The sequence below is a fragment of the Phoxinus phoxinus genome, assembly GCF_949152265.1.
Source record: "Phoxinus phoxinus genome assembly, chromosome: 25".
In the NCBI taxonomy this organism is placed as follows: Eukaryota; Metazoa; Chordata; class Actinopteri; order Cypriniformes; family Leuciscidae; genus Phoxinus; species Phoxinus phoxinus.
The window spans coordinates 18,127,238-18,146,759 of NC_136900.1; the positions used below are offsets into that span (position 1 = coordinate 18,127,238).

Sequence of the window (19,522 nt, forward strand, 5' to 3'; positions counted from 1 at the left end):
ATATATATATATATATAATACAATTTAATTGAATATACTGAACATATTGGGATGCATTATCTGTTTCTTTATTACTTTGTGAAGAAGGAAAAAAAATCTGTACACATAGTGTGAAGAGCATTTTCTGTTTTTAAACATTTCAATCAGAGAGAGCAGAAATACCACAAGATGAATGGAACGCATTGTGCCCAAAGAGGTTTGAAGGGTTCAAGGTAAGAAAGTGGGAATTGCTTTCAAACAACACCTTTGAAGGGTGTAAACGAGTGTGGACGAATTTGGAGAATGTGCCACTGCGGGTCATAAAAGCAGAACGGGCGAATGAAGAAAGAAAAGACTGAATGTTTGTAGCTTAATTGCATGATGGGTAAGAAAAGAAGTTCCCGTTGGTGAGAGAGGCTGGAGAGGTAGAACGGATGCATCAAGGGTATTCATAGCTGCTGGGGAGAAAGCTTAGATGATCAGGACAGAGAACCAGCAGGGGGTGAGGGTTTATTCATGATAGACCGAGAGAGAGAGAGAGAGAGAGAGAGAGAGAGAGAGAGAGAGAGAGAGAGAGAGAGAGAGAGAGAGAGAGAGAGAGAGAGAGAGAGCATATGTTTCCTCATAGATTTGCATCCATACTATACTGTGACATACATCCTGAATGAAGCGCATGTTAGCGTTCTCACCTTCAAAACCTGCTGGATCTGTTCCTGGTGCTCGGCATCAATGATACGATCCACATACCACTTCAACACACGGATCAGATCCCTGCAAGCACAAGCCGTGGATATCAGACATCAGGAGCAAAAAACTTGCCGTTCATATATGAATGTTGTACTTTTCTGTTTGTCCTGCAGGGAACATGCATAATATCACAAATTATTCATAGGCAATGCTCAAGATTTTACGGAGCCTCTAAAATGACATCTGCAGGGAAAAGAAAAATGTTTGCATGCTCATTTAGACTGTTCGGTCCTGTACATCCTTGATTTTTTTTATTTCGTTTTTTATTTAGTTATATCCTTGATTTTTTTTTTTCACATGTTTTTATTTCGATATATTTTAGATTTTAATTTCAGTTTAGTTTTAATGGCGAATAAACAGGTTCAAACTACCATTCAAAAGTTTTTGTTTTTTAAAGATGGCTCTTCTGCTCACAAGGCTGAATTTATTTGACATAAAAAAACAGCAATACTGTTAAATATCATTACAATTTAAAATAACTGTTTCTTTTTTAATATATTTTAAAAGGTAATTTTTTGACAAAAAAAAAAAAGAAGGAAATTTCACTGCTAGTTTTTGTCTTCATCAACAATCATAACATTGATAAGATTACAAAATTAAAGTATTCCTTAAATCTGACTGGTAGATGTTATTCCAAGATTGTGAAAATGCCTTTCCAAGGTCAATAAAGGTCCAGTGTATCCCATGAGAAGTCTTAAACACTCAAGCGATGAAACGTCTGAGATGTTTCAAGTGATGGGAACAATGAATCAGTGGAGATAGAGTGCACAGGTCTTCATGAATACTTAATACAGCTGCCATGAAACTTAGTAAATAAACTCTGGTTTAATGGTCCCTGTTGCCAGTCAGAACCCATTACAATGGATTAAAACGTCCTTCGGGTCCAATCCATCAAGATCAGTGTGAGAAGGACAGTGTGTGTAAAGGTGTACATATATTTTCAGTCTGTGGACGGCGTCTAAAGTGGGTAAAATTTTGGAAAACCTGGAAAAAATACTTGAGGAAATAACAGTGAGGAGAGTTTACTTTTGGTTAAACTTTTCTATTTGGCTATGTTGCTTCAAGGATGTTGTGATTAATTACAAATGGGACTGGGCCTTTATGAGCCTCTTGTTGATTTTGGAAGCCCATGAGAGTAATTTGGCCATAAGGAAAACATTTTTAACATTCCCAGCATGGGATTGCAATTATTGTCAGCTACAGTGTAATACTAGCTTTCATTCCCCCTAAAGATTTCACTTGAAATCCAATTAGATCTTAATTAAGCACACTGCGATTGTGATCAAATTAACTGCCTTAAAAATATTCTTATCATAGTCTTTAACCATATCAAGAACAACCTTTATATATTATTTATCCTATTTATATTCACAGCCTTCAGTTCAGTTCAGTTTGATCAGATTCGATTCGATTGGAAATGGTTTAGTTCAGTTTAGCTTTCTGTTTTGTTTTGCATGATTCAATTCAATTCAGCTTTCTTCAGATAGATTCGATTCAGTTTAGTTATGCTTGATTCATTTCAGCTTGGTTCAGTTCAGTTAAACTTGTTTCTTTTCAGTTCAGCCAGTTGTCAATTCACAAATCTGTTCAGTTGGATTTGATTCAGTTGTGTTCTGCTTTGTTCAGTCAGATTCAATGTGACATAAATCGGTTCAGTTTTGTTTGTTTGCTTTTTTCATATAATTCAGCTTTGTTCAGATAGAATCAATACAGTTTTGTTTTATTAAGTTCAGCTCAGTTCAGTTCGGTCTGTTCTGTTACATCTATTCAAATCTGTTCTGTTAGATCCGATTCAATTCATGAGCAAATATCTACACCTAGATTGTGCCATAAATGACTAATATAATACGGACCTCTTATTTCACTCTACTTAGTTTTGCAAATTGAAACACTGTAATGTGACTCAACTGTTTATTCTCTAGCGATAACAGCAGTAAATGCCCTGGCAGCATCAGCTACTGTACATTTACTTTAGATACTTCAGAATTATTGACACTCAGTTTGAACCCAGCGACTCTGTTTTTCACTACCCTGAGACAAACAGACCCTCATTGCCGATTCGCCACAGCATCCATCCTGACTGCAGATTAACCTTAGTGTGTCTTTGAGCATGCTGGGAAACACAGCGCAGTGTGAAAATGTATGTGTGTGTGAGTGTGGTTACAAAGCACATAACATTAAACTGAAAATAGGCTGTGAAAAAAAAAAAAAACAGTCGGAAATCTATCAAGTGGGATTTTCCTGTCTCTTTTAAAATATTACAGGAAAATATAATACTATGTAAGCATAGGCCTAACGCACACGATGTATAAAATAAAATAAACAATATGTTAAAGGAACACTCCACTTTTTTAGGAAATAGGCTCATTTTCCAACTCCCCTATAGTTAAACAGTTGAGTTTTACCTTTTTCGAACCATTCAGCCGATCTCCGGGTCTGGCGGTAGCACTTTTAGCATAGCTTAGCATAGATCATTGAATCTGATTAGACCGTTAGCATCGTTCTTACAAAAATGACCAAAGAGTTTTGATATTTTTCCTATTTAAAACTTGACCCTTCTGTAGTTACATCGTGTACTAAGACCGACAGAAAATGAAAAGTTGCGATTTTCTAGGCCAATATGACTAGGAACTGTAATAATCAAGGAAGTGGAACTGTGTTGCCGTACCAGCAGGCGCAATGATATTACGCAGCACTTGAAAATAGTCCCCAGCTCGGTAACTTCCAACGTGACCGGCACTAAGTTTGTAATATCAAAATGGTATGCTAACGGTCTAATCAGATTCAATAATCTATGCTAAGCTATGCTAAAAGTGCTACCGCCAAACCCGGAGATTCGAAAACGGTAAAACTGTTTAACTTGTTGGAAAATGAGCCTATTTCCAAAAAAGTGGAGTGTTCCTTTAACACATGTACACTGAAAAATAAAATAAAATAATTAATTGAATTAAAATAAAATCAATTAAAATGTGTGATTTTGGCATCAAAACTTTATAAGAAATGTAAACAAACACTTAACACACAAAGCAAAATAAAATAAAATAAAAATTAATTTAGGCATCACAAAATTGTAAGAATATACACCTAATGCATACAATGCATAATAAATAAAATAAATGTTTGAATGTAGGCATCACAACATCATAGGAAATGTAATTGTGCACTTTACACACACTATGCAAAATGAAATAAAATAAAAGAAGAAATAATAATAAAGAAGAAACCACATTACACGGGACACGGGACACGGGACAGAAACACAGCACAGCATTATGGGAACTGGGTGAGGGGAACAGTGCGAGATGGAGTATTTTGCAAGCCGCCCACATCCACCTCAGTTCTGACACTGACGGTCCACACTTCAGTGCGTTACAGAAGAGAGACCACATCACTGCCCACACACAACCACAACGCCTCATTACTGACAGAACACACCGCACACACACAGAGAGAAGACAGGTAAACATAAGGGGGAAAGAGACAGAGACAGAAAGGAGAAGGTGTGTGTGTGTTGAGGAAGGAAAAGAGAGAGCAGAGGTGGGAAAAACTAAAATATTAGGAGGAGAAGACCGACATAGACCAAGAAAAAGTCAAACGAAGAGCATCAACCCATTGAGTTCCACATGCAATCTGAAAACCCCTTCATATTTGCCATCAGCACAAACACACATTATCTTCCTGACCACACATACTGGACAAAAACTGCATTGTCAGTAAAATGAAAGCGGTTATGACAGCTGAAAGCACGACTGCGCTGTGCTTTGGGCTACTTTCATCTTTCTACATTACCAAACGCAACTCTCTCAAAAGCATGACACGCTATTTCAGCTGAACACCACAGGAGTGTTTCCAAACTCATACAATACATCATTTTTAGTTGTGTAGCCTGTTTACTAGGGCTGGGAATTGCCATAGACCTTAATTTGATTAACTTATATTCCTTATGTGTATGTAAGTATTTTTTTATGCATTTAGCATTTTATGATTTTTGCCTCTCTGGGTCTGGGTATTGATTTTCTGCTTAAATAAGGGACCGTTCGGTATTTATGGAATGGGCCACCGGAGGAAAATAGGGGAGGGTCATGCCTTTTTATTCTTTGTTGAGGGGAGGGTCATCCAACTTTTTTTAGTCTAGGGGGAGGGTCACCCAACTTTTGTATTCATGAAAACAACAAACTTTCAAAGTGGCTTGTTTTGTGCATATTTTTCCATGTAGATCTCTCATTCTCGGTCCCCCCATAGCAAGCAGATGGGTCTGACCCAACAAAAATCAGACGCGAAAGATCAAGTCCAGTTTGGCGCTGTTTGACAGTGCGCGCGCGCTCAGAAAAAGTGCATCATGTCAGAACATAACGCCAATGAAATGTTTACCACGAGCAAATAATAAACTTTTGTGATTGCGAATCACAAGCAGTGTCCTGTGAGTGTGTCCTACGTCGATGTAGCCTACGTCGAGTTTGGGACTGAGGCGCCAGAACTGCAGCTGATAGAATGTGCGCTGTAGTGTGTGTGATAGCGATATTACCACATTTCTTCAAAAGCAGATCGTGGAGATATTAAATCATCCACGATCAAAAATTGTGATATCGCATAAGCACAAGTATAAAACAACTGTTAGGCTATCATGTCTGAAAACAAACACAAATGACGCGTGCTACATTAGGGCTGTTTACACCTGGCCACTTCATGCGTTTTCTCAGATCGGATCTATCTGATTTATCAAAACGATTCCATTTACACCTGGTGTGGTCGCATAAATGCGTTTTTGCAAAACGGATTTAAATCCTATCTTCAATTCTTCAAATAGTTTGCACGTTGGCTCATCTGAAGTGATGCGTGTTGCAGTAGCGTCGTCATGTCTGGCTATAACATGACATAAAGCCTATAACACGCTCTCACGTTTATTTTTATTTTATTGCATTTTTTGGGAGGAGTACAATTTACATATGTGGTTTCAACAACCAGATGCATTTACACTTGTTCCGTTTTGTCTGGAATGTGGCCCAGACCTCCCCTGAAGTGGTTTGAGCGATCGGATTCAAATCCGTCTCGAATGCGTTTCGGAGGGCATTTATACCTGGTCTTTTCTAGGGCTGGGTACCGAGTCTCGATAGTTTTTAGGTATCGACCGAATTGCCTTGATACTATCGAGTATCGAAAAATGGCATGTTGTTTGGTTCCAGATTTCGATCCCGCGCACATACTCATATGAGACGCGCGCGCACGCACAAACTCGACGCGCATACTTGTATGAGACGCGAGGACACACACACAAACTCTCCGCGCACATATTCATATGAGACGCGAGCACACACACACAAACTCTCCGCGCACATATTCATATGAGACGCGAGCACACACACACAAACTCTCCGCGCACATATTCATATGAGACGCGAGCACACACACACAAACTCTCCGCGCACATATTCATATGAGACGCGAGCACACACACACAAACTCTCCGCGTACATATTCATATGAGACGCGAGCACACACACAAACTCTCCGCGTACATATTAATATGAGACGCGAGCACACACACAAACTCTCCGCGTACATATTAATATGAGACGCGAGGACACACACATAATAGGCTACCTTAAAGATGTGGAAAAGTCGATCAAAAGTGTGGGTACATTTCTCCAGACTCGATGCCAACAGCGTGCGATGCAGTATTTGCGGTAAAATAATTGCTGCAAAGACCGATAAATACGATGAAGACCTTGACAGTGCACGGAGTAAACATAAGAGCAGAAAGTTGCTCCGTCTTCGACTGGTAAATGAAGAGATACCTTGTTGATCTGACAGTGTTTATATTGCAATAAATAATAACCTACTGAATGTACACTGCCGTTCAAAAATGTGTAGGTTTACTTGGCTAGTCAGAATTTTTTTTCAGTAAGGATGCATTAAAGTTATCAAAGGTGACATTAAAACATGTGTAATGTTACAAAATATTTCGTTTTTAAATAAATGCTTTTCTTTTGAATTTTTTATTCATCAAAAAATCATGAAAAAATGTAGGCCTATCATAGTTTCCAAAATACTTTTGGATACTTACTAATTAAATAATGTCAAATATAGTAAATGTATTGTTGCCATACTAAATATTTGACTAGTGGCACGTTAATTTCTGCTTAAATACTGCATGGGATATAGCCCATTCTGCGCTCAAGCGCATGTATAATCTTGCCGCAAAAACAGGCTAATTATAATAAATATATATTTAAAAATAACGATGCATTTTAATTGTTTATTAATAAACTCTTTTTTTCTAAATCAGTGTCCGCTGCAAACATGTCTCCATACATCTCCGCTGTAAAGTGCGCCTTTAAGAGAAATGCATCTTTCATACGGGTTACATCAGATGATATTTGCTTTTGATTTGATTTTTTTCGTTTTTAAAAGTGGACATATCAAGCTTTATATAGATATTTTTTTCATATATTTGAGGCTAGTATGCTATATAGCCTACGATATGTTTCTGCTTTTTTTTTTTTTTTTTTGACGCGCTCCAGTTCACGGAGACCACGAAAGACCCTGATTGTTTTATTTTATTTTACGAAAGCAAAACGTTTTCTTGTTATTGTGAGTTTACACAAATAAAAGTATTGCGACAGATGCATTATTCTTTTCTGTATGGCCATAAATAGAGTATTTTAAGTTGTTTCCACTGTTGATCGCATCGGCGCCTCCATGTCATGCAGTGCGCGCTACACACTCCGCACACACACTTGGTTATGCGCCTAAGAACAGCGAACAAATATCTAGGTTAATGTTAGAGTGAGCGGCCATGCCAGACGGATAATCCTCATGTTTAACAAATCAAATCATGCAGTTTCTACCGCGAGTCAGCGCTGCGCCAGTTTGAAAAAGGCGGGTGTACAGGAGTCTTTTAATGAACGTTTGGTGTAGGTCTAGGCATAGAGATATCTGAACATATTTGCCAAGCGCAAACCATTACAAAAGTAATAATCAATAAATGATCGGGGAGGGTCATGCCTTTTTTCACAATCATTTTGGAGGGTCATAGAAAAATGTATTGCTGGCGAAGGGAGGGTCAAGTCTTTTTTGACTATTGATCTCAAAACTCCTCCGGTGGCCCCTTAAATAAATAACGAACAGTCCCTAATTTAAATATTTAATTATATATATATATAAAAAAAAAAAAGATTATAAAAGTACTGCTTAAAAAAGGAAACAATGACAAATGAATTACAAGCAATGCCAACAACTTGCTTAAAAATGCAAAAAGACAAAAGAAACACATTACGAGCAATAAAACAAAGAGTGCTTTCGTTCAGAGGGGTTTTCCAAAGTTTTCCAAAGTTTTGTTTCCTTTTTCTCTTAACATTTAATTTTGCATTGTACGATACTTTTTGCAACATTTTGCACCTAGAGCACGTGTCTCGAGATACACATTTTAAATGACTTGGCTGGCATCTTAAAAACGTACGCTGCATTTTCTGTGTGAGACGCAGCAAAAGACGTGAACACAACGGTCAAAGACGTCTGTCACGCGTGAGTTTACAAAGAAAAGCAATGCATAAGCGCAGTGAAACGAAGAAATCTTGGATATACCTACTGCTTCAGAAAGTTTTTTCATCAGTTACGATTGATCAGTTTGTCTTAAAAATTGCGATTTGTTTATCGTAACAGAATCGTTTATCCCCCGCCCCTAATGCTTACCTGTAGGATAGGGCCCCAGCGAAGTGGTTCTCGATGTAGTTGTCCATTACGGGCTTAAAGAGCTGGAATTTGCTGTCCTGCAGCAGATTTATAACGTGCACCTGAGGAGAAAACAAAAATCGTCACCTCAGTAAGGTCGTAAGCTAACTTTAGCAAAAATATTAACATAATTGATGCTAATTAAGTCCCTTTGGATTCCTATTAGAGTTTATTTTCCAATACTGATCAGCAGAATCAACAACTGCCGAATCAGTTTCCGAATCACCCGCTAGTGTAACAATCTTTGGTGAATCAATCGTTTGGCAGATCCATTAAATCCATTGTCAGATCAAACACTGGCCAATCAACCATTTCATATCGTCAGCTGATGAATCAACCACTAAGGAATGAACAATTACTGAATCAACTATCTCTGCATCAAACATCAACATATCAACCACTGGTGAATCAACGGTTAATACACATTATCTGGTGTATAATTCAAAATTAAATATTAAATATTGATTTCAGTTTAAATTATATTATTAAGTGAGACTTGAAACTAGCACAGCTTCGTAGGAAATCAATTGTCCCAGAATGGGCCACAGAATGCAGCAACTGACCAATCAGAATCGAATATTCCAGAGAGCCAAGTAAAAAGTAAAGTTATTGTATAAAACACTTCCCACGCAGCCTAACAGAACATTCAATCATGCAGAGTTTATTTAAAATGTGCTTTCTGATCTAGAAGTACTTTGTTCTGCCTGAAATAAAGAGGATATAAGGACAGGAGTTGGATTATAGCAAGAAAAGTCTAAGATGGATTTTATGAGTTGCCATATTTGGCATGTAACCGTGGTAACACAGTCGAGGAGAGATGAGGAAAGCATCTTGTACTCATTAACAGCAAGAAACTGTCTCCTTGCGGAGGAGATGGATGAGTTTGTATGAGTTTGCAGTCAAAATATGTAGAGTATCTGTGGAAACTAGAAACTGGAGAGCAATGCATTGTCTACATTTTATACATTCACATTCATAAGGTTTGAACAAAACAGCACTCACCAGACAGTCAAACACCTTTAGTCCATACCGCTGGGGACTCTCGTCTAAAATCCCAAACAAGGTGTCCAGAGTGTCCTGTAAAAACTGTACAGAGAGAATCAAACGTTACAGGGTCAAAAATATTCTATGCTATTTGTGCAGTTTCAGTGGTAAAAGCAAGTTGCTGTATGTGGTTTATACCTTAACAATTTCAGTGCCGTCAATGTCCTTGAGTTTGGAGAGGCAGTCAAGGATTCTGTCCAGATTGATTCTCCATTTCAGCAGGTCCAACATGTCACCTGAAAACAACACAAGAAACGTGCACTTTTGAAGGTAAACCACTGGTGAATCAACCGTCATCATTGGTGTCAACCTCTGGCGAATCAACCAGTACAAAACCAACCATTCGCGAATCAACTGTAGGTGAATCAACCGTTGTCATATTAACAATTGGTGAATCAACCGGTAGTAAATCAATCACTAGCGAATCAACCTAAGGTGAATCCTAAGGTGAACCGACCATTGGGGAATCAACTCTAGGCGAATTAACCAGCATCATATGAACCATTGGTGAATCAACTCTAGGCGAATTAACCAGCATCATATGAACCATTGGTGTATCAACTCTAGGCGAATTAACCAGCATCATATGAACCATTGGTGAATCAACTCTAGGCGAATTAACAAGCATCATATGAACCATTGGCGAATCAACCGCTGGCGAATCAACTGGTCAAATGATCTATGAACCTTTAAAGGTGCCTTTAAAACATTTACATGTGATGGGACAATGCAAGAAGAACAAAGACATAAAGACATGATTCACCTTAAGGTAACATTTAAGGTTAATTTTAAGGTGACATAGTTACACATTACTACATGTACTCAGTGGTGTAGTCTAGTTTTTTGTAGTGAGTATACTGTGACTCACTACACAGTAGTGTAGTACCCCCCCCCCCCCCCCCCGTCTCATCACCCCATAAGCACCACCACTCTCACTAATGCATACAGTATGCAATGACATGTAATTGAGAGCATTATGAGACTAAGTGTTATCAACATGTCAATTTACTGTATTATAAGCAACACAAGACTTTAACAGCCAATGACATTTACAGCTGAGGAGACTGGACTGATTTTCTACATTTAGCCTTAGATGTTATATGAATATGGTCCCTGAAGCACAGGTTTTATCAGCTGACAATAATAATAATAATAAAAAAACATTATAGGCATAAATACAAATTTACTTTTAGAAATGGTGCTTTTGAAAGACAATTGTGTTATTGTTTTGGCAAGTTTACTGTTTAAATTAAAACATGTATGAAAACTTGTGTGATATTCCTTTTTAAAATAAGTTTTAATAGATTTCATCATTATTTTTATTTTACAGTACATTTTACTGTGCAATTTCTTTCATAATTTCTTTGAGTTTATACCGAACTTTTATTTTGACAGGTTGTCGTAAAGACATTACAGTTTCTGTGTGTGTATGATACGAATGAATGACGGTAGTTTTATCAAATGAAATGGTGAAATTCTCATGAAGTGACTCTCATAGCAGCTCTGTGATGAAGTTCATGTGTCATGTGTAGCTACATCATGTCCTCATAGCTACAGTGAAGCGCTGACACAAGCACGCGCTTGCTTCAGTGTGTGTGTGTAGTAGAGCACACATTGAGCCCTCATTCCCAGAGACGCGTTGAACAACTGCAGTCTCTTTGAGTTTTTAATATTCACGCGATTCGATCTGTGTCCATTGCAAACACAGACACGGTGAATTTATGAATGAAAGTGTGAAAGTTCTGTCACAAAACGAAGTTGTTACGTATCCTCACGCTTTTTTTAGTGGGTATACGGAAATACTTGGCATTTTATAGTGGGTATACGGCGTATACCTGCGTATCACGTAGACTACACCACTGCATGTACTTACTATAGTAATATCAGTAAATGATGCATAATTGCAAGTAACTAACCCTAAACCAAACCCTAACCGTAACTCTACAGTAAATTAGTACCTTGTAATAAATTAATATTCCTCAGGACTTATTTGAGTTAGTACAATGAAACTAATAAAGTGTAACCCAACGTAATATTTATACATGGTTTTGTCTATAGTTCATTATATCTCAAAGGTCAAGATGAATATAATCAGTCTCAAGCTTCAGGCCTTTTAAAGTTTAGCCGAGTATAGATGCAATATAAACTGAATCCAACTTGGGATCAGTGCCTTCGTTAAATAACAGCCAGATGGCAGTTAATAAGTGTGCAGTTGGGGCGAAGGCACGGCAGAGCCGCAGAGACACTGGGCGAACTTCCAAGGTCAACAGAGGCAGGTGTGGGCTCAGCCCGCTGTGATCTCTGCTCCAAACGCAGACCTCTCGGTTTTCTGCCCCCGTTACCATGACATTCACCTGCTGAAGGGCTCAGATCAATATATCACAATATCAAGGTCGTGATGCAGAGACGGGGCCATATGGCACAAAGACAAAAATTTCATGAAATCACCGCTTTCCAACAGCCTGGATGGGATAGATTTGAGACCATGTGGAACAGTTGACCGAGATGTTCACTTCTATTACAATAGACCATTTACTTGCTGGAAATTTTCTTCTTGATGCGTTCATTCCAGATCAGATTTAACTCAATCGCAAATTTAAAATCTAAATAACATCATTTCAAAAATTAGGCTTTATGGCACACTGTGAGGAGGAACTTTGTCTCACCATTCTGAGTGAGTTTAGTGGAGCAGAGAGACGACTGGATCCAGAAGGACTCTTTGCTGTTCTTTGTTGTCTGGTTGTTGGCCGGCTGGAGGCTGGCTTTGGAAAACGGCAGTTTGAGGTACCGAGCAGGATCCTGAAGATCAGCTGTCTCTTCACACTGTTATGAGAGAGAAGTACAAAGGCATGAGATGTAAATAACATACACACACAGTGAGACTGTCGGGGTGATTTTGTATTAACCCTCTGGTGCTGTTTTACTTTTTGTTTTTTCAGAATTGTTTTACTTCATCGGAATGGTACAAAACTTGGTAAAGGTTTTGACACTTGCTATGTGACTGTGTGAACACACACAAAAAAAAAAATCATGGACATGAATTGAGAAGGTTAAATGGTCCAGAAAAAATAGTCACTTCAACTGTTTGCGGTCAAAAATAACTAGATTGGAACCGAATAGGAAGTGAATTTCCTCTAGTGGAAACTAAATCTTACTTGAAAGCAAATTTTTTGAGATATCAGCCTCAAATTTGGAACACAACTTGTTTAGATTTTTTTTTTTTTTTTTTAAGTTTTTTCACAATTTTAGAGTAAAACGTGTTTTGTCAAAAATATATTTCTTAAAAATGTTTAAATAGTATTTTTATGCATTCCTCATAATTCCTTTTTTTTTTTACTTCAGCTAAAAAGAGACCAAACTTAATGTGTAATGCTAATGTGTGTTAATGCGTGTACAATATTATCTGGAAAATATTTACATATATTTATATATCTGTATCCTTTTTTCTACCGACCATTAGTGTACTGTAAAATTTATAAACCTGAGGAGAAACATAAAATATAACAAAAAATATAGCAAAGTAACTGTCATTAATCTCATGATTGAGCAGTCAGGACAAATAGGTAATGGCAAATTCTGTAAATTGGATTATATCTTTCATATTATTTATTTACACATACATATTTTAATAAGTTGGATTCAATTAATTAATACATTTTATTTTATTTATATATTTATTTTTCCCAGATCCCCTGACTCAAATATTTTATAAACATTTCTAAATGTATTGATTCAAATAAAATTTTGAGTCTGGATTAATACAAATCTGAATTAATACTGAATTATTTTCAATAACATTCCTAGATTAACAATATTATATTATACTATCATATCATATTAAACCATATTAAATTAATAATAGCTTTTTTGTTTTTCTGAATTGTGCAGAACTTAGGGTCCATTTCTGTTGCTTTCAAACGTGCTCGTTACAAATGGCAATTCAAGTTTGACTTCCCTGTTAATAAAAATAATGACAATAATTGATACATTTTATATATAATAATAAGATTTGTATACTTCGAGACAGATTCACAAAGACACCCATTACCTTGTGGACAATGAGCTCATGCGTCCCATCAGGCAGCGGTCTCCCATTGTCCTGCATCAGAGGGACAAAAGAGAAGCCAAAAAGCTTCTTCTCACCCTTTTCCTTTGCTGCATGAACAGAGAGAACAGTGGTTATGTGAAACGAGTCAATAATGGGAACGTCTAAAATCTCAGAAGGTGGAATAACAAGTAGACGTAAAATCAATGTTCAAGAAAAAAAAGTGCACGTGAAGCATAGCGCAGTCTTACTGGAGCAGTGCCTGAGCTCGAAGCGCAAGTGTGTGCCGTGAAACATCTCCAGAGGGATGGGCAGTTTGATCTGTTCGGCCCAGCGAGGGCTGTTACTGTGATACAGGACGAAAGAGCGGTGCTCATCTACCCCTGGCTCCCCGGAGCCGCAACAAACCAGACCCTGAGACAGACACATTTTTACAACTTTACAATTTATAGTTTTTTTTTAACTACAAATAAATAAATGTATACATTTTTATATTATTTATTCAGTTATTTTCACAATAACACATTTTTTTTGAAAACACACTGCAACTGTATAAAAGGAAAATAGCATGATTATGTGTCATTGTTGGTCATTATATAATATTGACTTTAAAATCTATTTCAGAAGAAAGTTTTTAAAAAATCAAACCATCACATATAAAAAACTAAATGACTTTTCTGCTGATGTAATCAAGAACTTATGGGCAGGGAAGATAATTACTAAAATGTTATTCATATTTATAATAATATTATTATTATTATTTTAAATAATGTATGAATTACTGCTAAATATTCTCTTTTACTGAAGCTTAATGTTTTGAATGTTCACGTTTTTAAAGTTCAATGCATATAACGCTGATAAAATACACTTCTACTTCAAGACAAGAGGAATAATGTAAAAAAAAGTTGAACTCAAGTTAATAAAGTTGATGAAAAGATTGAAATAAAACATCGGGGGGGAAAAAGTGAGAGAGACATATTTATTAATTTATATGCAGGACACAAACGGCACGGTTCTCACCTTGAGCGTCTGCCCATCACCTCCCAGCAGATAGACGGTGACTTCCACATTACGTGCCACGCTTTTTCCACCTTTCTCAAATTCACCCCTCTCGATGGTCACATACAGATCATTTCTTATTTCACCTGCAGAAGGACGATAACAGTATCTCGTAAATCTTTTTCAACCAGCACAGCACTTTCAGGCGGTTATCGGGTGTTGAAATCAGCCTATCAGGAGAGGTTGCTGAAAATGGATTTTTTTTCTATTGTGTGCTGATACATTGAAAAGTGACCATGAACACTTTGCTTACAAAGTATTTCAACACAATGATGTTGTATGCATTTATGTAAGGCATATACCTTTATACATACAGTATATCCTGTGCAATCTAGGCAGGACGTCAAAAATTTTTCTTTTGGCAACCCACACATTTTAGCCAATACATTTCAGCTCCTCGGAGATGTTAGAAACACCACAAAACATTTATAATTAGTCTGTCAACACATGTGGCTCAAAGGTGCTTCATCGCCGACTGAGGGTGTGAAAGCAAATGTCAAATAAAATGTGGCCAAACCAATGCATTATGTAAAGAAATGACAGAATACAAGCCATTTTTTCATGAAAAACTCCCACTGCTTTTGTCCTTTAGATGTGTACGTATGTACATTATGTGACAGCGAGCAAAACAAGAACATCCTGTCAAATCAATCTGATTTTGTACAACATCGACATTATTTTTCAGACTGCACTATCTTTAGTAGATGCGCCTGTGTTATATTATGGTATAAATGAGACTGTTATATATTAAAGTTCACGGTAATTCAATAAAAATACTATTTGTCTCCTGTAAAGCCTGTATTCACACTGCAAAGCTATTGATGTACTGCATAATGACATGATTAAGCCATTACTACAGATGCCACCGAGCGGCCACATTACCATGATGATGTCGTTGAATGAAAAATATACTGTAAAACTAGAGCTTTCATTTGTTTAAACATAAATTCAATGGTAATGTGATGTAAAAATAAGCAGCATAATGACAACCAAACGTGATTATCCCACCTGGAATGATGATATCAGAGAAACCCAGCCTCTTCGTAATGGAGACGTTCCGGGTGAAAAGACGCATGTAATCCTTACGAATCTGCTCCATATCCCCGTGTAGGAGCTGAAGAGAGACATTAAGGCCTAGAAAATAAACACAAGCGCATTTTTAATGAACCTTAGCGGTAACATCTGACAATAATGTAACATGAGAGTCTGCCAACGAAAACAGCTGTACTTCCTGGTTAGTAAAGCGTAAAGTAAAGTCTGGAACATTAGAACATAATCCTAACACTTTATTGGGTCCATTTTAAATAGCTCCACAGCTAACTAAATAGTTTCACTACTTATAAACCAGCATTTTATTACGAAAATAACGCAAATCTCACAACAAAACATTTTCCTATGAATACGTTTTTTTAAGGCACGGTAACATTAGGGAAAAAAAACATTGTCTATTGTCAATAGTGCAGCGATGTATAAAGCACCGCTTACACAGAAGTCACTTTCAAACCAAGGAGCTTTCTATTGGTCAACATGGCGAATTCGCAAAATCTGCATGGGTAAATGTTTCGCCTTGTCATGAAATTCCAGTTTGCGTGGATTCCTATTGAAATGACTATAGATTTCACCTGCAAAATTTCACAGAGCATAAATGTCACTGCACTTTTAATTTGTAATTATTTTCCCTGTCCTCAATATCACTTCCACCCTGTTACTTTCACACAATCACTTTAACTAGTTAACTACATCATCCACCAGGAAGTGACATCATTTTTGTCAGGAAAACAACACCCCACACATCAGTATCAGCAATGAATTTGATACATTTTGTAATGTTTTGTGGTATTCATTGGTTTGACTCTCTTTGAAACATTCTATTCTGTTTGCTGACATAATCGGTTTAAATCCAGCAGCTGGAGTGCCCATGAGTTCCACTAGAGGGCACTTCTCCCGTCTCTTTGAACTACACATCCCATAACCCATTGCCTGGACACGTTGTTTGATTTCTTCCACCTGTGTGTCATTACCCTTGTTAACGCGGTCTATACAAGCCACTCACTCATTGCGAAGTCTTGTACGTTTCACACTGCATTTCTGAGCGCTCTCTCTTGTCTCATGTCACTGTTTTAGTTCAATCCTTCTAAACAACAGCCTCATTTTATTTTATTTCCACTCTGTTATGATCCACCCTGTACAATTTTCATCTGAAGTTACAATTAAAACGTTTCTTAACAACGTTTTTTTTTTAGTTACAGAGTTCAAAGGGTCTTGCATAACAGGAATGACCCAACTGCCTCTTGAGTAAATGAATTATGGGTAACCCGGTGCCTTAATCCCCATTTGTAACATTTGAGCTTGTTACCATAACGGCTCCATCTAATCAGTAAGATCTTATTGTGTTCCAACACACTTAATGACAAGCATTTCTCTGCCTCCCTCATTTATTCTACTGATGAAAGCCAATGATTCTGACATCCGTGCATTAGATTTACACTTTAAAGTCCCAAGTCTCTTTGAAGAAACACTTTTTCTTTTCTTTTCTTTTTTAGTTAGTTATTTAATCACAAAGCCAAGCTAGATGTCGAGTTCTTACAGAGGGAAATTTCGCCCATTCCCATTCCTTCATTTGTCTGAATGACTTTCATCTCAAGTGTAACCGTGCTGTACATCTGCTGAGGGACACGGCCTGCGGTTTAGATTGACATGAGAGAAACTGCGTAATCTCCTTCCTGCTAGATCGGCTTTTTTGACTATCTCAGTTTCTTTTTATCTGGCCCTCTTCTTCCTGCATCCTTAGGGTCCTTGACTTTTCCACTCTGCAAGAAAACAGTCTCGTACTTCACAAACAACAGACATTACAAGAGCATTCTGGGTAATTTTTAAGGTTTGGGTTGCGTAGATGAGGTTTTGGTGGGTTTTTAAGCTCTGGAAGCATCATGGCTTCATTATGGTTTCGTAATGTATTCAGAGTAAGCTGCCCACACGAGTGAAATCACCAGCAGTCCATTCATTTTGAAACCACTTGCGAGATGATGCACACCAAGATTGCATAACTACTACTCCACCACCTCCACAAAACATGGCATCAACAACACAACACAATGCACTTTCATCTGTTCGCCTTTTTAAACCTAAAACGAAATTATTATTTTTTTCCCCTCTCTCTCTGTTAACCCAGCAATAAAATCAATAACAGTAATTTGGCTTTTATACAAGCGATTAGATGAGGAAGCACTGGCGATTTGCTCATTCAAAACATCTCAAGGGACAACAATGACAGACAATGAAAAGGGTCAACTGCTCTCGGTGCACGCGATCAATATGGCGTTCTAGTTCACACTGATAGCCGATATGTGTGTGACTGATTACTACTAATGGTCATCCACAATCATTTAGTGTAACTGAATTACTGCAGATGACTGGATCGCATTTACCAGCTGATTGAGATCTAGCTGAATGAATTACAGGTCTGTTTTTTTTTTGGATTCTACTATTTTTAAAGCTGAAATGTGTAATTCCCATCCTATCCTGTTTCAATGTGCTGAGACATCTATACATCAGTCGTTGGAAGGTGGATTCTCCCATATGAAAGGACCTGTAGACCAAAAGGTAAACCAGACATTCAGATAAGTATACAGCCACAAGATTTTCTTAGGTAGTCAACATTGTCAAAAAGAGAACAAAAAAACAATTTTGGCTTGTAAATGATAAATAGTGTTACGAAATAAAATGGACAAAAAACCTAATGCTATGAAAAAATAAAAGAAAACATAACACAAATAAATTATAATTTACAAGTATATAATATATACAATATACAGTACAAGTCAATTTATGTTATAATTTATATGAAATATTATGCATTATGAACAAAATCTGAATCAGTGCAGCTACTTTAAAGAACTTGCTTCTTGCTTGATTTTGGGGTCTACTAGAATAGTTTGTATGCTTGAATATAAAAAAAAAAAAACATTACTTTTCCTATATTTTACATTGTTGCAGCACCTCTCTTCCCAGTCTGTCAGTAACGCTCTTTTTAGTGCAATGAGCTCTGATTGGTCGGCTGGATCAGTTTGTTGTGATTGGTTAACCGCTTCAGCCGTGTTTCGTAAATGTAGCGCCCCTAACAATAACCGCGAGTTTCAACACACTACTAACACAACTCAACCAGGCCTCGCCTATTTCGCGTTTGACGTGGGCGGGAATTATTTAAATAAGAATTATTGTGACGTGTTTGTTCCCAGAAGAAAACTCAAGACTACAGGCGTTTTAGAGAGTTCGGAAACAGTGCGCACTGATATAGAGAATAACTCCCTTTGGAGTGACTTTGCAGACCTTTTTCATGCTCAGACAGCAACATTACACACTAAAGAAAGCTGAAAATATATATATATATATATAAAAGCATAATTGGTCCACTTTAATTCTGTCTGATTTGACACAGGCTGGCCTTAATGATTTTTTACCTGGTGAATGGTAAAACTACAGAAAAAAAATCCAATATACAGTACTTGCATTGAAGTAGAGGCTTGAGCCATATCTAAAGATCAGAATATCATAGAGACTCAGAGGTGTAAACAAAGCCAGTAAACAATTTCCAAGCAAACATCGTAGCCACCACATACTGTAACAACATGCTTAAAACTGCAGCTCTTTGAGTCATACAGACGTCATAAAAACAAAAGTGCCCGAATAACAGCTCTGCTCGGTCTCTCTTTTGAATACATATTGGCGGATGCTTTGACTGCAGGCTTCTTCTGCTGCTCAGAACCTGTTGCTAGGAGAAAACCCGGCATTTCTCTGTAAAGTGTTCTGCTATTTATATCTTAAGAGCAAGAAGAAAAGAAATTCTGCAGCATGATTTGGTACGATTGGAGTACTTCAATTAAATGGATCAATTGGTTCAGAAAAACGCTGTTGCTA

At 37.3% G+C, this 19,522-nt stretch overlaps 1 protein-coding gene across 1 annotated transcript in view; it reads right to left on the bottom strand.

The window, feature by feature from the left end:
* dock4a (dedicator of cytokinesis 4a) overlaps positions 1 to 19,522 on the bottom strand; it is a 71,925-nt gene that overhangs the window by 24,881 nt on the left and 27,522 nt on the right. Inside the window, exons 13-21 of the mRNA XM_079604075.1 lie at positions 15,614 to 15,739; positions 14,567 to 14,691; positions 13,798 to 13,960; positions 13,550 to 13,656; positions 12,168 to 12,324; positions 9,640 to 9,737; positions 9,460 to 9,543; positions 8,419 to 8,519; positions 669 to 750 (exon numbers count right to left, since the gene is read on the bottom strand). Of these exons, the coding sequence (XP_079460201.1) occupies positions 669 to 750; positions 8,419 to 8,519; positions 9,460 to 9,543; positions 9,640 to 9,737; positions 12,168 to 12,324; positions 13,550 to 13,656; positions 13,798 to 13,960; positions 14,567 to 14,691; positions 15,614 to 15,739 (1,043 nt within the window). The remainder of the gene's footprint in view (positions 1 to 668; positions 751 to 8,418; positions 8,520 to 9,459; positions 9,544 to 9,639; positions 9,738 to 12,167; positions 12,325 to 13,549; positions 13,657 to 13,797; positions 13,961 to 14,566; positions 14,692 to 15,613; positions 15,740 to 19,522) is intronic.